This window comes from Henckelia pumila, chromosome 1 (genome assembly GCF_033568475.1).
Source record: "Henckelia pumila isolate YLH828 chromosome 1, ASM3356847v2, whole genome shotgun sequence".
Lineage (NCBI taxonomy): Eukaryota > Viridiplantae > Streptophyta > Magnoliopsida > Lamiales > Gesneriaceae > Henckelia > Henckelia pumila.
Window position 1 is genome coordinate 119,309,436 of NC_133120.1, and position 20,194 is coordinate 119,329,629.

Here is a 20,194-nt window from a genome sequence, read left to right on the forward strand (position 1 = left end):
GAATTGCAAATATTGGACAATTCGGGGACCAAAGTGCAAATATCAGATTTTGAGTGGGGCACTTGTCATTTGGCTGTATATGAACATGTATTACTTGGATAATATCATATTTTCAGCAGCAAAAGCGTGCAGCAAGGAAGAAATCAGATTTCCAATTCAATTTTGATTTTTAAACTTCAATATCTCAAAATCCGGCTGTCCGATTTCAAAACCGAGCGTAGTTTTGGAATCCTTTCAAGAAGAGATATCCATTGATGTAAGTATCTCTAAGATTCAGTAGGTCTCGAAATTATGATGTTATGATGTTGGGAAAAATCAGAATTTGAGTATGTGTTAGTGTTCTTGATGATATAAGCTTTCCAATATCGAAGCCAGAACGAAGAACGGACAACGTATGCAATTGTTATGATTTTCAGAATATATTTCAAATGCTTGAACCTTCTGATATGCTGGTATATGTTGATATATAAGCTGATATGAAGTGGATATGAGTTGTTATGATTGATAGTTTTGATAGTTTTAAGTTTCGGTTACCGAATTTGTACCGTTACGCCGTCAGTTTACGTTTAATAAATTTCTGGAAATACATGCTGCTGGATTTAGAAATTAAGTGATGAAATGATATTGATATGAGTTATATATCAATGTTTAGATGATGTTTGAGTTGTTAGAATTATCGGTTTTGAACCGTTACGTCGTCGGTTTGAATTTCGATCAAATTAGAAAGCCTTGAGTTGTTGAGCTTTGGAATGAGTTGAATGCAATATTGAATGACTTGATATGAATTTCAGATTGTTCAAGAATATATCAAGTTCGAGTTTGCACCGATTCGAATCAATTGAAGATTGGTCAAGGTTTGAGTTGCTAGCTTTGATATTTCTATCATTCTATCTAGTGAGTTGATACAAGTTTGGTGTGTATTGCAGCTTGAGGATTGGAGCTACTTAGCTATCACGATTGGAAGGTATGATTCGACGATGACCAAAGCAGGGAATGAGCATCGAGATGTGTTTGATCTCTCGATCCCTTAAATCACACAATAATTTCTATTTTATGTGTTTATTTGTTTGCTATTCTTTATTGGAGTTATGATCTTGTGGCTTACTTGTTAGGCTATATTATGAGGTGATTGTGTATTGTGTCATCTCGTTGTGTTTCTTGCGCCTAACCTTTTTCTCCGATTTGTCCTGATGTCGTTGATGAGTTTTAAACATCGATATCGTGTATCAGTGATGAGATTCGAGCATTGATACCTAAAGCCGGGTTTATAACATCAATGAAGAGTTTTAGCATTGATGGTGAGTGATGTGTTTTAGCATCTAAACCGGTGTCGCATTTGAGCCTTATTCCTTCTTAGCCATTTAATTTATTCTGCATTTCATAAGGTGTTATTATGATTTGAAATGCATGCTATGGCTACTTGTGATTATTTATATGATTCGTCTTTCATACTAAGTTTTTAGACTTACCGGTTTTTCGGCTGTTGCTTTGTTTTTGTGTGTGCATTGCAACAGGTGTTTCAGGGCCAAGTTATAGGAGGCCATGAGCATTGGGAAGAGTTTAGAAGTGGTGCTCCGGGTTGTGTTTAGCTTCTTGTGGGAAACTTATTTTTAAACCATGTTGAGTTTGGATGATATCCAACTTTTGTATTGTATAGCTTTGCATAGTTTAGAGTTGTTTAGATTATGTGTTGTTGGAACATGGTTTTGGGTAAGTGTTTATAGCATTTGGTTGTTTGATATTCAAGTTGAGATTATCACCATTTCATATGAGCTTGGGTTCTTGTTAGCAACAAAAATCAAAACAAGAGCTGGACTGCAAAATTTTCGAGCAGACATGCCCGCTCGATCGGTTGAATTGCACCGATCAAGCGAGGCCAGTTTTGCTTCAACCCGAGAGCAGGGTTTTTCTTGGTCGCTCGATCGGTCAAGTTTAACCGATCGAGCGAGGCTCTCTTTAAAATTTTTTTTTTGTTTGGCTCTTGTGCTGCTTCTTTTAAATGCTGTAATTGTTTAATTATGGTATTTTTATTAGACGAGCCCCGGGGTACCACATCATCCAACATCAACTCACACCAAAAATTTGCGATTTTAAACGTCAAACCCTTGCATCTCCTTAAACTTTGACCAAGGACATCCAGAATGCTTCACGTATCACAATTTTATATCCTACTCATGGAAACATAGAAAATCATACAACAATAACATCAAAATAAATACCTAGATTTCATATCAAAATATTTATACTCTTGAATGATGGTTTCAAAACATTAAAACTTGTCTGTTCTTCGTGGGTTGGATTTTAACCTGTTCTTTGGGTCGTTTCTAGCCTCAAACAGACAAGATCGATCAAAACTTGGTGCAGTGCGTGAACGTGAAAAAGGTTTGGGAGAGGGAGAAAGACTATGCAATCAGTTTTGAAAAAGAATAGGAATTAATTAAACGCTTACTCTGCTTATGACTAATGGGCTTCCGAGCCGACCCATTAGACATCAAGCCTTAATTTTTAAATTTTTTCCACTCGCCATAAAAATAAAATTGCACCAACATAAACTTATGCACACATGATATATATATATATATATATATATATATATATATATATATATATATATATATATATATATATATATATATATATATATTTATCTCGTTCGAAGGCTAGCCCCGTCCCTTAGTCCAGAATTAAGTCCAACCTAAAAACATAATACTAGGTGCAAACATTAACCCTTGGCATAACATGTCATCAAAAATTACACATAATCATATATAAATTTCATGTATAAAATCATATAAATCAATTAAATCATTGTGATAAAACTAGTGGACTTTTGGACCTTACAAATCTACCCTCCTTAAGAGAATTTCGTTCTCGAAATTCGACTTACCAAACAGCTCAGAATAACGAGTTCGCATATCCTGCTCTGTCTCTCAAGTAGCTTCCTCAACTAGTTAGTTTCACCATAGAACTTTCACCATCAATATCTCTCTGTTTCTCAACCTATGGACTTATCTGTCCAAGATTTGAACAGGTATCTCCTCATAGGACAAATCTGGTGTCCACTCCACTGGCTCGTGACGAATCACATGGGAAGGATTCGCAACATACTTTCTTAACATGGATATATCAAAGACATTGTGTATACCTTCCAAGTTTGGAGGTAAATCTACTTGATAAGCTTGAGCCCCAAATTTTTCTAGGATCTCGAAAGGTCCTATGTATCTTGGACTCAATTTTTCTCTCTTCCCAAACCTCATAACACCCTTCCATTGTGACGCTTTTAAGAACACATGGTCACCTACTTCAAACTCCAAGTCTCTACGTCGTTGGTTGGCATAACTTTTCTGTCGACTTTGAGTTGTTAACATTTCGTCCCTGATCTTGACTAACAAATCCACTGTCTGAGCCACTATCTCTGGCCCCACCCAAACATAGCTCTCTTTCCAACTTCATCTTAATGCAAGGGAGTCCTACATCTCCTCCCATACAACGCATCATAAGGAGCCATGCCAATAGTTGTTTGATAACTATTGTTATAAGTGAACTCCACTAAAGGCAACTTCGACTCCCAATTACCTTCGAAGTCGATCATACAAGCTCTCAACATATCCTCAAGTATTTGAATCACTCGTTCTGACTGTCCATCTATCTGTGGGTGGAAAGATGTACTGAAGGCTAACTTCGTACCCAATCCATGGTGTAAGCTTCCCCAAAAAATCGAGGTAAATCTAGAATCTTTGTGTGATGTTCTGTATTTTTTAAATATTTATTAAGATAATTGCGAAAAAGGGTGGGAAATTTTTTCAAAATTTAAATAATGCAGGGAGTGCATTGCGCTAGTTCGATCAACCATTCATTATTTGAAACATGGATGCAACCCTACATTCAAGACCATCTAAAATACGGCACGTCAAAACCTACAACTAACATCTTAAGGGGATAGGGAAATGCGAGTTCAAATAAATATCTACGTACATAAAATACATTTAAAATAATAGAGGAACTCACTTAACATTTTCAAACTAAAATAAACATTAAAATATTAAATACTTGAAATCCTCAAAACTCATTAAAAAGACTGACAATAAAATAATCAAATATAAAATCTTTAAAAGCTAAACATAAATAATTTAACAATAATATATCATAAACATAGGAAAATATTTAAACCATTAAAAACATCGAAACTATGAAACTGCTGTGCCATGCAATGCCTTCGCCACTTGGACTCTTCCGCTGATCTACCAAAGCCTTTAAATCAAATCTGCTAATCCACCTGCACCATTCAAGTATAGTGAGTCTAAAGACTCAACAAGATTAAGAACATGCATATCGTAAACATCATGGTTTCAAAATACTTTAAACTTAAAAAGAACATAAATGTTCTTAACATGATACCTTGAACTTGAAAGTCTTTAACGTAACCATCATAAAACTTTAAACTCAAAATCGTAATCATGATTTCAAAACTCTTAAAAGATGCAAAGAACTTAATCATGGACACCTACATACGTAACTTTAAAAATTTTGGAATAACTTCATGCATATCTTAAAAACATTACGCCTTAACATATGAACTTAAAACCTCATGAATATCATGAACTTGACAATACCACATAACATGAACATAATCATAACAACTTAACATTTTTTTTGATAATGGGGGGGGGGGGGAGGGGGGGGGGGTTTGGGGGTTTACAAGGTCTTGAACACAAGACCTCTCCCAATTGTGGGAGATTGGTATAAGTAATTGGAAAGGCCCCTCCGGAGCTTATCCCGAAGTGCCAGTCCCGTGTCTTTCCATCGCTTAACTCATAATTGGAAAGGCCCCTCCGGAGCTTATCCGGAAGTGCCAGTCCCGTAGATTTGGAAAGGTCCCTCCGGCACCCATCCCAAAGTACCAATCCCGTATTTGCCACCACAAAGACACATACGACATAAAAATATTTTCATGCATCACATTTCATTAATCATGCTTCATCTTAATATCATTCATTCATGCTTCATCATCTTTCATTTCATCATAACTTATCATTTCATTCATTATGAAGCATCAACATCATTGTCTTATCATTTCATCCTTCTTTCATCATTCATACGTCGTAACTGTAACATTTCGTGATCGTTAAAACCTTACTCGATAACTTTATGCATGTCGTAGATGATAAAAATCATACTTTCATATTGAACATATGTTTCATGAATAAAAATTATACATGTACATGCATCACATAACGTAATCGGTCCGCATAAGTAATTCTTTTTGTTCTTGAACTTAAAACTTGAAACTTTTTGCATAGGAATTCTTGAACATACTTAAAATACCTTAGTACATCATAAAGATGCATTTAGAACTTAAAAAACATGCAAGGAAGGGTTTTGGGACAGAACCATCCTCGCTCGAGTGGCAAGATCTCGCGCTAGAGCGAGACCTGTTCTAAAATATCATATTGCAGGTGCTCAAACTATATTTTACATTCTGAATTTGGAAAAGTGGTAAACATGAAAGTTTTAGCTCATGATCTTGGCTTTCCAATGGCTTAAACCTCACCTTAATTGAATTTCTCAGTAAAAGGTTATGCTTATTACACCAAAATGTGTCACTGCCGAAAATACAAAACACTCGACACACTTCGGGGGAATTTTGGCCAATCTTTCAAAATGATTTAGACAAAACTCAAAACATTAAAGTTGTAGATATATGAGTTAAATTTCAAATAAAATTAACCTCATCTCATTTGGATTAGTACACTAGTCCTGATTTCCAAAATCGTGACGAGTGTCGCTAATATGAAACAACCCAGCACATGTAACATTTCAAAACTTTAACTCAAACTAACTCAACACTTCAAAATATGATATTTTCTACTACTATTGATATATAATTTAAATAAAACATCCCTTGAACCTCAAGAACACATCAAAACTTAAAAAAGAAACATGTATCTCTTGAATCAAACTCAAGAACTTGACAAGAACGACTTATACTTCACGATTTCATACCATCACATAACATGCTCTTCAAACCCTTAAAATCAAAACTTTATGCTCTTTAAATTCTTGAAAATCATGCATAAATATCTCAACATACATCTTTTCATATCAAAATAATTATATCTTGAATGGTGGTTTCAAAACCTTTAAAATTTGTACTTGCCTTTGTTCTTCGAAGAACGGAATCAACATGGACTTGTAGAGATCTAGCCTTACTCAGACGGAATCGAGACGTGCTAAAAAGGCAGTCAAAGGAAGATGACATCCAGGAATTTTTTTAGTTGTTCCTAAGCTCAAAATATAACTTTATATGGTGAGGAGACAACAAAAACCGAAGACAAAATCAAATAAGAAATGCATCAGAAAACAAGTGCAAAACCATCTTACAAGAAGACTTTGATCTAGGCTGAAACGTCCACCAAAAATAGCGATTATAGCTCAAATCGAAGGAACGGATGTAAGGAAAAGAACACTTTAAACGGATTGAAGTTTGGACATCGGATGAAAGAGATATGATCAAAATACAGCAGCTGCGCAGAGGGAGGCGAGCTTGAATGAAATTTGGAGATTGGGAAGAGGAAGGAAGAAGATATAGGAAATTTTTGGGATTCTTGAATCTTTGATGGAAGCTTACGAGAAGCTCTTGAAGTTGGGATTCAGAAATGAGAAGGAAGGAAGAAAGAAAGAAACGTGAAGAAGAAAGAAGAAGAAATGGAGAAGAGACAACCAAGTAAATGAGATGGGGTAGGGAAAGAAATAATAGGCGCTGGTTAGGAGGACTACATCAAACATAGTCTGTCTAGCACGCCTTAAATTCGACTAATAAGATTTTCTCCTCTCGATGATTAAAATAAAACCATAACAATATTATACTCAAAATAATCGTAGAATCATTTAACACAATAATAAACGTATATTTTTAACATTTGAATCATCAATATTTTACATCACATATAAATGAAATAAATTCATTTAACACTTAAAGTCTCTTTAATACTCGTGAATGGATTTATGGAATTTTCTGGGTATTACACTCTGTCAGACACAATTCTTGCTGAAACTCCATGCAATCTGACTATTTCTTGAATGTACAGCTCGACATACTGATTCATGGAAAAATTAGTCCTAACTGGTAGGAAATGAGCTTACTTCGTCAATCTGTCAACTATCACCCAAATGGAATTCATCTTTCGTGGTGTGACTGTCAATCTTAGAGAACAAAGTTGACACTTTAGCAGCAAATGTTCAATCTCTCCAGACATCTATAAGCACCAACTTTCAAGGGATTTCGAGACAGATTAAAACCTTGAAATAAATTTCAAGACAGATTTCCAGCACATTCCAATCAACCAGCAGCAGGGCATCAGGGACAGTATAGTCATCATCCTTCATCCAGTCGCATTCACTACAATCAAGGACCTCTCTATCGAAGATAAATTTTGTTCCGCTTGATTTATTTTATCTACACTTGTATGCGGACCCATTTGATTGAAGCACTCCATACTCTGTTAAATATTTTATCACGTGTGTTTATCAAAAAAGGGGGAAAATAGTTCAGTTTATCAGTTCAGTCAAATGTATTAGTTTATCAACATAATTCAGTTTATTACAATGAGTTCAGCATATCAAAATTGAGTTTTAACTGATGACAAGGTTGCGTAATCTAAGTTTTGACAAACACCAAAAAAGGAAAAATTGTTGGAAATTAATTTTTGGTGTTTTGCGAATAAAAAGCGCTAAACTGATTTGAAAATAAAAAGTGTTAAACTGATTTTGCGAAGAAAAAATGTTAAACTCGTTTTACGAGATAAAGTGCTAAACTGATGTTATGAGGAAAATCACTAAACTGATATCATAAAGTACCAAACTGATGTCGCGAAGAAAGGTATCAAACTGATATCGTGAAGATAAGTGCTAAGACTAATATGCTAAAAGCACTAGAGTGATATTACGAAAGAAGGAAGAATGGAAGTAAACTGATAACAAAGCACTACGCTAAACTGAAGAAGTGATAATACAATTGGAAGTGCCCAGGAAGTAGACTGGTCGATCGAATGCCTTACATATTACATCAGTCCACCATCGCGACTTGAAATAGATAAGTTCTTCTATACTCTGACACCACTACAACACAACGCGCAATTTCAGAGAATGTTGGGTGCAGATAATGCCAGTGATAACGAACAAAGCAACGGGAATAATTCAAAATTTATCTGAATCAATTCAAAATTATGACAGTTGGGATTTGAGCCTATAAATAGGCAAATTGATCAGTTGAAGAATAGATTGCTGCTCGCGCATTTTCAATTATCTTCACATTCAAAGTTCTACAAGCTAAACTGATCAAAGAACTCAAAGCACACTTTTACAGTTGTTATTCTGATCAATTGAGGATCAATTTGTGCAATTTGAATCGATTTGTAATACTTATTCATCTTATCAGTCTAGGATTGATATTGCATTGTAACTATAAGTTCTAAGATAGACAATTGAGTATATGTCCTAGTTTTGGAGTGGGGTTTTACAAGTCGAGTTGTAAAATTCAAAGTCTTCTAGTGATATCCTTCCAACTGAAAGAAGGGGTGACGTATGATTGATTGAAATATTCGAACATCCATAAACATCTCTCTGTGTCTTTCATCAGTTTACCTTCATCTCATCAGTTTTGCACAAATACTTAGATTAGATGTTTAGAATCTGCATTTTGACATATTTTCGCACATTCATTGTTTGTCAATTTGCATAAAACATCAAGATATGATAAGAATTCAATCACTAATATGATTGAATTCACATATAGTTTAAACCGAAAGTTTTGAAGTGTATTTAACCCCATTCTACACTCTCAAACCGATCTTATCAGAACCAATAATTGTATCTTGTAGGACTTATCTTGAAGATTTCGATATTTTGTCATGGTCGGCGGTATCTAGAGTTACGAATCACAATGATCTGAAAATGTTCAATCTTATGAATGAATATTAAAATTTCAATATGTTAACAAATAAAAAAAAGTCAATGACAAATGTGTAAAATGTTTCACAATTTTTAAGTTTTTTCTTCTTCTAAATGTATGGTCTATAATCAATTTAGGTTGTATCTGAATTGGGTCATTTGAAATTTATGAACTTCAAATTTATTTTCGTTGTTAAATAACTTCAATAATGAAAATTCAAATCAATCTCCTACTTATTTTCACTTACCACAATGAAGTTTAAATGATTTCGATATTATAAGAATTTAAAATCCATCGTGATTATCTCAATTATATTTTAAATAAATATGAAGTCGAATTTGATTTTTTTTTGTATGTAAGTTATTTAAATCATGAAGATATATGTAAATCCATATATTTCAAATCCTTTCATTCAAACTCAATTTTAATTTATTTGTATTTTAATTATTTATTATTCAAAAAATAATATTATTAATTTTTGGTATTAATTATATAAAAAATCTCATACATCGCACAAATAAAATAGTAGTATATTGTATACTTGAAAAATAAAAAAACCAAATCGAATAATAATTTTAAAAGATAAGTACAAAAGCAGTGATTTCCCTCAATAATTGGCATAGCTTTATTTTATTCAGTGAGAAAAGGGACATTTAGTAAATGAAGTATACTCCAGGGTTGTTTTTGCAAGGTATAATAACTCCCGCAACTTCCTGCGAATTTCCTCAATATTGAGAATTCAATCTCAACCGTTCCTTCCAAATCGCGAAACCCTAGGCCGCCCACTATAAATTTCACGTTCAAAATCAGAAAATACGTTAGAAATTAGAAAAGAAAAGGATTTCAATCAAAGAGCGTGAATTCCTCTCTCTAATCTTCATCCCCTCCCCGTTTCCAAATCTCCGGGTGTTTGTACTTCTTAATTGATGGGGGCGATGGCGAATGATTCAGCGGCTTCATATGTTGATTGGAAGGAGGTGGTGGTGTCGAGCGAGAAGGGGCGGCGGGAGGTCCATTACTACCTCAAGCGCTACGGTGGAGGAGCGGATCTGGTGGTGGTTGGAAAAGAGAAGAGCGTCAGGCATATGTCCTATTATTATGCGATGAAAGATAATAAGGCCTCGCTTTCGAATTTGAAGCGTTGTTCCATCTTGAAGCTGAGGTCCAGAAGAGAAGTTATTGATTGGCTTGAGACAATTCTTACAGGTAATTGTTAAATTTTAGGCTATGTTTTTTCGTTTTAGGGTTAATGGGGATAACAGTTTTTTTCACTTTTTCTTGTTTTCATGGTTCTTTCTGCGTTTCCGCTATTTATTGTGATTGTGAAATCTGAATTTCGTATTGGGGTGGTAAAATTTTTAATATGTTTTTTCCAAGATTCGATTTTTCGGTGTTTTTGGGTTTCTCTAACTAGATCTGTGCTGGAGACCGTGCACGTGTGGGAGTTTTTTTAAAATCACTTTGACGGGATGGATTTCGTTTTGGATTCGTAATGATCTACAAATGAAATTCTGTAAAAGTAGAAACGATATTCTTGTCTCAAGTCGGTTTTAAGCGTTATTCTTTTTCTGTGCGTGAACTAAATTTTTTGAGGATAAAAATGTTTTTTTTAGCATGGAGGGACTCGCTTTTAAGATGAGGAAAGAAACACACGGGAGAGTCGTCAGTTTTTTCACAGCCAGGTTTTCATATTTTTTCTCAAAACTTTAGAGCGTTATTTTCTTGGATCCAGCAAGCACTCGACGGATGAGACATTTTTTTTTGTATTTTGTGGAATTTTTTGGGTCCTTAATCATCTCGTTCCCGTAAAATTCTTTTTCTCAAGCTCGCAACTCGCTTTGGTATACTTTTGCTGATGTGGTTTTCTGATCTTTTTAAACTTGAACCGTCTATGAGATTGGGTTCGAATTTTAAATTTGCGATCTTCTTATCACTCCTGGAAATGAATTTTTTTTGTTAATTTGTTTCTGATTTTATATGGTGCTTAGCTTCTCTTAGTTGTTTCCCGACCCAGATATTTTTCTTCGGGGAGGCTGAATGTTGGCCAAAAAAACCATTTTCTTGTTTTAGAGGAGACTTTTTTAGCTTTCATTGTAGACACCAGTATCGCCCTGTTTCACGAAATGTTTTATTTTCCCATAGATTGATGTTAAGCTGCAGTCAAATGTACTTTCACCTGGAATTCATTTGTTATTTTTGCTCGATTAGTTGTATTGCATTTTTGCGAGGGTTATTCAATTTTAGTTTTATATTTGGATTTTTTTTGGTACTTCTGCTGGGCATGTTTGCCTTTTTCTCAACTCTTTTGATTTATCTGGCTCGAGGAATAGTGGAATACTTAGTCAACTTATAACGTCTACAAGGTTCTTTTTAGGAAAACCGTGTATTGTAATGTTTGATGGAGGTTTTTAATGAGAATCTTTTGCAACCTTTGGTCATTTTTCTTCTTTTTGTAAGGACTCGTACCATTTCTTGATTACTATGATTTGATTTGCTATTTTATATATCACTATATGCTTTCTTATGACGCTGTCAAATAGTGTTCCTCATGCTTCCATACCTTAGTGTTGATTTGGGTGTTGTTCTTTGTGTTTTTTGGGAAATCCAGTTTCAGGTGAGCGAGCTGATGGTTACTTTGGGCAGTTTGGAGATGACCTGGAATGCAAATTGGACCTTAACAATATTAAGGTTAGAAAAGATACTTTTCTTTATTTTCTTCAGGATTCAGTTACTTTCTCCTGTAACACGCCTGGATGAACAATACGTTTTATATCACCTTTCTTGTACAATCCATTCGATTACCTTTCTTATTCTGAAACATATGTAGGATGCCCGAACACACAGTCTGAGTCGGTATAGGACCGAGTTCATGTGGATAGGTTCCCCATGGACTTGCCGAAAAAGACGGAGTCACTATGAATCATTCTGTCGCAATGGTGTTCTGATATCTGTGAGTTTCTATCAGCGCTAATCCTCTTAATTGGTTTCTTTGTAGTTTTTGGCTTGAAATTATTTTATGTGTGCTTTCTTTGTATCTGTTTTCATGTTTATGTGACTTGCAGGTTCAAGACTTTGTATATGTATTGGCAGAAGAAGGCAAACGACTTGTTGCTTACTTGGATGATATGTATGAAGACCCTCGAGGCAACAAGATGGTTGTGGTACGATGGTTTCATCGAATTGATGAGGTTGGTTTTGTTTTGCCTCGTAATTATAATGACAGAGAGATTTTCTTTTCTCTTTGTCTTCAAGATCTCAGTGTTGAATGCGTAGATGGTCAAGCAACGGTCCTCAGTCCAGAGCATTATGAGAAATTTATGAACAAAGACTCGCGCATGGGGTTGGAGCCTTTTGTGTGTTATAGACAGTTTGATAACGATGATGTAAAGCCATTTGATGTAACAATCATTAAAGGCTATTGGAAACAGGAACTGTTGATGCAAATGTCTTCTCCTTCAGTACTTGAACCAATTGACGAGGATCGGGAAGTAAAATTTTCTCTTGATGATGACACTGTTGGATGTAGACCCAACAAGAGAATTCGCTTGTCTAAAGAGAGTGAAATATTTTCAAACCCTTCTAACAAAAGAGAGCAAGCTGAAATTCCAAAAGTTTGCCCTGGAGGTTCTGTTGATCATGAAGGAAACTTGAAAATTGACAGTTGGAAAGAAGGTTGCTCGCTTGCATCTTTGTCCAAGCTAGATGATGCTATGGTACCAAATTGTGGGCAATACTTGACTGTTGGTTCACGAGTCGAATTGCTCTCTCAGGATAGTGGGATCAGGGGTTGTTGGTTCAGGGCATTGATCATCAAGAAGCACAAAGATAAGGTGAAAGTGCAATATCAAGATGTAAAGGATGCAATCGATGACACAAAAAATGTTGAGGTGGGTATGATGTTTTTTGCTCCTCCGTTTATAGTAAAAGCACGGTTGCCTTATTTATTGCATTTTCTAATGTTTTGCTTTTGTCATTTTGTAGGAGTGGATCTTGGCGTCTCGACTAGCTACACCTGACGTTTTAGCTATCCGGATCTCTGGAAGGGCTATTGTTCGGCCGACCCGGTTGCCTGATGAGAGAAATGGTTCCTGTGTAATAAATGTTGGAAGCGTTGTTGATGCTTGGTGGCATGATGGATGGTGGGAAGGAATTGTTGTCAAGAACAATTCCGTGAACAAGTTCCATGTTTATTTCCCAGGTGCAGATCTTTGCTGTATTTCTAAAATTGTTCTCTCTCTCACATTTAATCTCGGACCATTCTTTTTGGACTTAACTGTTAAAACAAATCCTGATTAATTTGCAGGGGAAAAGAAAGAAGAGATTTTTAGTGTTTCTGACTTGCGGCTGTCACAGGAATGGATTGATAATGGGTGGAAAAGTATCAAGGACAGGCCAGAGATCATCTTAACATTGCTTAAGAGAGAAATGCTGTTAAGTTCAAACAAAGATGCTGACGTTAAACAGGAGGCTGGTTCATTTGGTAAAGGCGATTTTTGTCCTCCAGTGGATACCAATGATTTACCTAAACACGTTTCAAAATTTTGTGGCCCTACTATGGAGATCCATGATGTCAAGATGCCGAATGGTTTAGAAACTATACGGGATCTCTCAAAAGATCTTTTGCTTACTCAATTGAGATGGAAATCATCTGGTAAGAGAAGGCGTAGCCGGAGCCCAATTCATAAGTTGCGCGATGTTTCAAATTGTGATTACTCAGGAATGCATTCGTTTGAGAAATTCTTTGTCAATCCATCCTTGAAGTTCGATCCAGACAACTGCAAATATGCCAATGATTCTCACTTTAATTCATCAGTTGTCTCCCCCATGACAAGCTTGGTTATGTCTAGATGACTTTTGAAATCTCGTTACCTCATCCATCTGTACATTCTCGCAAATTACTTAGGATAGGAAGGTGAGGCGATGTACCAAGTCGCCCCATTTGTTTACCGTTAGCTGTGATGATCTTGGCCGGAGGAGCAGTTTTTGTAGTAGCTCTTAGATGAATTCATGTGTGTAGTTGAAAGTTTCTAGGATTGTATATATCCGATCTATTTGCTTAGAAGAACATTCATTTTTTAACATCCGTGTTTTTGTTTTTTTACTGGTGACTTGCGTGTATAGCTAAACTGATTTTTAGTATTGTATTGTTGTAGTTTGTCAATAAGTATGTTCCAGTTGGTTTTGATGGTGTCTGGTTATTTATATATATGTATAAAAGGACAGAAGTAAATGGAAGCTATCTCACAAGTGACAAGCTGTTCTTTTGATGCTTTTCATTACAAAAATACTACTCAATGCCATGTAAATTTTTTTTTTCCCGGGAGTAATATCATGTAATATTTATTAGGTGTCAAAGAGAGGATTTGTGGACATGTTGAAAAAATCCCTGAAATTCAAGGTTTTAGCGACTCGACTAAAATAGGCATATTTAGACCCGTTCGGTTAGAGAAACCGAAGACCAAAAGCATTTTTTTTAAAAATAAAAGCACTTTTTTGAAGTGTTGCATTTGGTTACAAAAGTCATTTAAAAAATGTTTTTTTAAAAGCTAGAATTTCTAGACTTTTGCTTCTAACTATGGGCCAGTTTAGATAAAAAAAAAACATTGGTTTAAAAAAGTATTTAAATAAATCCAGTTTTTAAAAGTGCTTTTATTAATAATAATAAAAAAATAGAAACGGTTTTAACGTTTGGATAAATGTTGAAAAAGTGGCTTTTAAATAAAAACAGAAGCAAAAGCTAAAAGGCCAAACACCTAAATTTGAAAGGAAAACATTTTTTTAAAAAAAAAAGTGCTTTTCTTTGGTTGACTTTCATAATTAAACACATTCTGTATTGAAAAACTTGATAAATATTTTAATCGACGATTATGGAGAAACTTGATAAAACCAATACTGATAACAAGTTGGGACACCAGCTTTTCTCGGTTAGATTTCATCATTCGCCGAATAAGGATAATCATTCCCAAAACCTTGAGAAACTTGAAAAATCATATTTTTGTTTCTGTGACTAGTATATTTTTATTTGGGGAAATTGCATAAGCTACCCTCGTGATATTCTAAGTTAGCTTAAACCTGTTGGAAAAAATGTTGAATGAATTGTTGGAATAAAATGACATGAAATGAGCTTGAATTACTTGTCCATTAAGCTTGTATACTTGTCCAAAAAGCTTGTCCCAATTGATCCAAAAATTTGAATTTGGTGAAATAATTTGGAGGAAAAGTTGTCCCACATTGAAACATGTTCAATGTATTGTTCACCTTATATAATCCAACATTGGATTATGGGATTGTACCCTTAGGGCATCGATATTTTGTAAGGGGGCAAGACGCTAATCGATGCAACAAACACACACGCGCGCGCGGCCGGCGGGGCGAGGCGAGGTCTTGTGTTCAATTATTTTTTTTGGATAAAATTTGGTCAACCGACCGAGCGCAACCCTCGTCTGCCGAGACAGTAAGTTTCATAAAAGTGGGTGCTCAGTCCGCTAAATTTTACTGACCGAGCGCACCATGGATTGAGCGAGACAGAATGTTTACCAGAAGAGGGGCGCTCGATCGGTCAAAAATAACTGACCGAGCGCGCCTCCTACAGTCTGAAAAGCTGCGTCTCTTTCTGGGCTTTTTTTGTCATGGGTTGCATCCTTACGCCATAAAACGTGTTTTTTTGGAATCATAGTATAAATATATGACTGTTATAACGCAGAGAATGATCTGAAAAAAAAATCTGATAACGTATACATCAGATTTCTGCAAAATCTCTTCCTTACTTTCTCAAAAGAAAAGTTGAAACTTATTTTAGTTCGACGAAGATCGAGATATTTGTTGTGCTGCTATATCTCGATTGTATATTCGTTGTATCTTAGAGACGATTTCCGCCAACGTTGAGCATTGTTAACGGGCAATTTCGTCTTGCGGATAGAGAGATTCTCTCGCCTCGACTTTGTTCATTTTTGTTGCTGCTGTTGTTGTTGTTGACGCACTAATTTTCAGAATTCGGAGTACTCCCTCATAACAATCGCAAAACGAAATTTCTTTGTATTTCTTGGATTCTGAAGATGTCTACTGTTTCATTCACTCCGCTTGCTTCCGCCCCTGCACATGGAGAAAAGCCGCCAAAGTTTTCTGGTGCCGACTTCAAACGTTGGCAGCAGAAGATGTTGTTCTATCTGACAACACTCAATCTGTCTAGATTCCTGAAGGAGGATCCCCCTATCGTCGTTGAAGGCGATTCTGACACCCAAAGGAGGACCGCTGTTGATGCATGGAACCACATCGATTTCCTATGCAGAAACTACATTTTGAATGGCCTTGATGACACTCTTTATAGTGCATATTCATCAGTCAAGACGGCCAAAGAACTCTGGGATTCCTTGGAAAAGAAATACAAAACTGAAGATGCCGGCATAAAGAAGTTCGTGGTTGGCAAATTTCTGGACTTCAAAATGGTAGACTCTAAAACTGTGATGAGTCAAGTGCAAGAGATACAAATCATCTTGCATGACTTATTGGCCGAAGGAATGGAAATCAATGAACCATTTCAAGTCGCGTCTATCATTGAGAAGTTGCCTCCGATGTGGAAGAACTTCAAAAACTACCTTAAGCACAAACGTAAGGAGTTGAAACTTAAAGATCTGATTGTGAGACTTCGCATCGAGGAGGACAACAGGAATACCGAGGCCAAGTCACATAAAAAGATGTTGGAAACCGAGGCCAAAGCAAATCTGGCGGAGTCTAGTACAAGTCAAAAGAGGAAGCGCTCCCATGATGGAAAGAAAAAGGGGAAAGCGAAGAAATTCCAAGGAAGTTGCTACAACTGTGGCAAACCAAATCATATGGCAAGGGACTGCCGACTTCCTAAGCAAAACAACAAAAATCTGAAACCAAGGCAAGTGAACATGGTTCACGAAAGGTATGTTCCTTTACAAATTTATGATATTGATTTAAGTGCCGTTATTTGTGAGACCAACATGGTGGATGATCCAAGAGGATGGTGGATCGATACCGGCTCTACGAGCCACGTTTGTGCCGATAGAGATATGTATTCCACCTATGCCACCGTTGGGGATCGAAAGTTGTTCATGGGAAACTCCGCAACATCTGAAGTTGTTGGAATGGGAAACGTGGTGTTAAAAATGACCTCGGGCAAAGAGGTAACGCTCAAGAATGTGCTGCATGTTCCAGAGATTAGAAAGAACTTGATTTCTGGTTTACTCTTGAGCAAGGCTGGATTTAGAATGGTATTTGAGTCTGATAAGTTTGTGTTGACAAAATCCGGTGTATTTGTTGGTAAAGGGTACTAAGATAGTGGTCTCTTTAAATTGAATGTAATGAATGTTATCCGCCCTGAGGCGAAGAATAAAGTTGTTGGTTTTGCTTACTTGCTTGAAAGCTATGAATTATGGCATGAACGATTAGGACATGTTAACTTCAATACGTTGCAACGACTTGCAAATTTAAATGTAATACATACGTTTAAAATAAATCCACAAAACAAGTGTGAGATTTGTGTTGAAGCGAAAATGGTTAAAGCTCCATTTCAAAATGTCACGAGAAGTACTACGCCAATTAAATTAATACATACTGATGTATGTAATTTAAAAATGGTACAAACACGATATGGAAATAAGTATTTTATAACATTCATTGATGATTGCACCAGATTTTGTTATGTATATTTATTGAAAAGCAAAGATCAAGCAATTGAAGCTTTCAAGAAATATACGACTGAGATTGGAAATCAACGAAGTTCAAAGATAAAAATGATTCGAAGTGATAGAGGTGGAGAGTATGTGGCTCCTTTTGAAGAATTTTGCTCAACTTCGGGCATCATTCATCAAACGACAACCCCTTACTCACCTCAATCCAATGGCATTGCAGAACGCAAAAATCGAACATTAAAGGAAATGATGAATGCGTTGTTAATAAATTCTGGATTACCTCAAAATATGTGGGGTAAAGCAATTCTCTCAGCAACTCACATTCTAAACAAGATTCCAATCAAAGAAAAAGATGAAACACCATATGAACAGTGGAAAGGTCGCAAACCTTCTTACCAATACCTCAAAGTGTGGGGGTGTTTGGCTAAAGTAGAAGTACCTAAGCCAAAACAAATAAAAATTTGGCCTAAAACGGTTGACTGCATATTTATTGGTTATGCATACAATAATAGTGCATATCGATTCATAGTGCATAATCAACAATTCCTGATGTAAATGAAGGCACAATCATGGAATCAAGGAATGCTGTATTCTTTGAAAATATTTTTCCATGTAAATAAAGGAAAGAAATAAGTTCGAATAAGCGAACTTATGAAAATACAATTGAAACTCCACAAATCAAAGAAGAACCAAGACGCAACAAGCGTGTAAGAGTTGAAAAATCGTTTGGTCCTGATTTTCTAACATACATGTTAGATAATGAACCAAGAACTATTCAAGAGGCTTTATCGAATCCTGAGGCTCCTTTTTGGAAGGAAGCCATACAAAATGAAATAGATTCCATCATGCATAATCATACATGGGAGTTGGTTGATCTCCCACCGGGATGTAAACCTTTGGGATCCAAGTGGATTCTTAAAAGAAAATACAAAGAATATGGATCTATAGATAAATATAAAGCTTGACTAGTAGTTCAAGGTTTTCGACAAAAAGAGGGATATGATTTCTTCGATACCTACTCTCTGGTTTCTAGAATAACATCCATCTGTGTTCTCATAGCTATTGCAGCATTGCATGATCTTGAGATACACCAAATGGATGTTAAAACAGCGTTTTTGAATGGAGAGTTGGAAGAAGAAATATATATAAAACAACCAGAAGGGTTTATTGTACCCGGAAAAGAAGGAAAGGTGTGTAAACTTGTCAAGTCGTTGTATGAACTCAAACAAGCACCTAAACAGTGGCATCAAAAGTTTGACACTACAATGTCGTCAAATGGTTTCAGAATAAATGAGTGTGACAAATGTGTCTATATTAAAGGTACTACAAATGCATATGTAATTGTTTGCCTTTATGTAGATGACATGTTAATCATGGGAAGCAACCATGAATTAATTGTGAAAACCAAGAAAATGTTGAGAAAACATTTTGATATGAAGGATTTAGGATTGTGTGATATAATTCTAGGGATTAAAGTCTCTAGACTTCCTGCTGGAATTATGTTATCCCAAACTCATTATGTAGAAAAGGTTCTTGAACGATTTAATGCCACAAATCGTCCTCCGGCTAGAACACCTATGGAGTTGGGTACACATTTAGCCAAAAATAGAGGAGAACCTGTTTCACAAGTGGAATATGCAAGGGTGATAGGAAGTTTAATGTACTTAACTAATTGTACCCGTCCTGATCTTGCATATACTGTAAACAAACTTAGTCGGTTCATAAGTAATCCAAGTGAGGATCATTGGACAACGCTAATGAGAGTGCTTGGATATTTGAAATATACTTCAAGTTATGGAATAGTGTATACAAAATATCCTGCGGTCCTAGAAGGATATTGCGATGCAAATTGGATTTCTGACACGAAAGACTCCAAGTCTACAAGTGGATATGTGTTCACTATCGGTGGAGGAGCGGTGTCATGGAGATCTTCTAAACAAACTTGTATAGCTCGGTCGACTATGGAGTCCGAGTTCATTGCTCTAGATAAAGCTGGAGAAGAAGCCGAGTGGCTTCGAAACTTTCTAGAAGATATTCCATGTTGGAATAAACCGGTGTCTTCCATTACGATTCATTGTGGCAGTCAGTCAGCAATAGAAAGCTCACAAAGTAGTATGTACAATGGTAAATCTCGACATATTCGTCGGATACATAATACCATAAGACAATTGATCTCGAATGAGGTTATTTCGGTTGACTATGTGAAGTCAAAGGAAAACCTTAAGGACCCGCATACAAAAAGTATAAATAGAGATCAAATGTACAAACTACTTAGAGGAATAAGTTTAAAATCCACAAATTAAAATATTTATAGCGGTAACCCAACCTTGAGAATTGGAGATCCCAAAACCTTGGTTCAATGGGACAACTAAGTTATAAATATTAGTTTGAGTGCTTGGAATTGTTACTTGCTCATTCCTGAAATATCCAAGTATAAATGACCTGCAAAATGTGGTGAGGTTAAGTTTTCTTTTAATGATTCCTATACCTATGAGGTGGAGTAACGCATTATACTCTTGATAGTAGATCACCTATATAAGTGCAAAGTATTGGCCGCTTTGATTGCAACACTTATGAATCTAAGATA

At 35.8% G+C, this 20,194-nt stretch overlaps 1 protein-coding gene across 2 annotated transcripts; it reads left to right on the forward strand.

Moving 5' to 3' along the window:
• The first annotated feature begins 9,766 nt into the window (after positions 1–9,766).
• LOC140890683 (uncharacterized) lies at positions 9,767–14,029 on the forward strand. Of its 2 annotated transcripts, none has more exons than XM_073298661.1 (6): positions 9,767–10,156; positions 11,559–11,638; positions 11,778–11,900; positions 12,013–12,837; positions 12,932–13,148; positions 13,254–14,029. In XM_073298661.1, the coding sequence occupies exons 1-6, from the start codon at positions 9,877–9,879 to the stop codon at positions 13,799–13,801; spliced, it is 2,073 nt and encodes a 690-aa protein (XP_073154762.1). In that variant the 5' UTR covers positions 9,767–9,876; the 3' UTR covers positions 13,802–14,029. The 2 variants fall into 2 exon arrangements, with proteins under 2 accessions (XP_073154762.1, XP_073154770.1); XM_073298669.1 differs by having other exon boundaries at positions 11,565–11,638.
• The last annotated feature ends 6,165 nt before the right edge of the window (positions 14,030–20,194 follow it).

Coding starts and splice junctions, on each gene's coding strand:
- LOC140890683 (XM_073298661.1), top strand. CDS start 9,877: ATGGGGGCGATGGCGAATGATTCAGCGGCTTCATATGTTGATTGGAAG. Junction 11,901..12,012: donor GCAATGGTGTTCTGATATCT/GTGAGTTTCTAT, acceptor TGTGACTTGCAG/GTTCAAGACTTTGTATATGT. Junction 12,838..12,931: donor ATGACACAAAAAATGTTGAG/GTGGGTATGATG, acceptor GTCATTTTGTAG/GAGTGGATCTTGGCGTCTCG.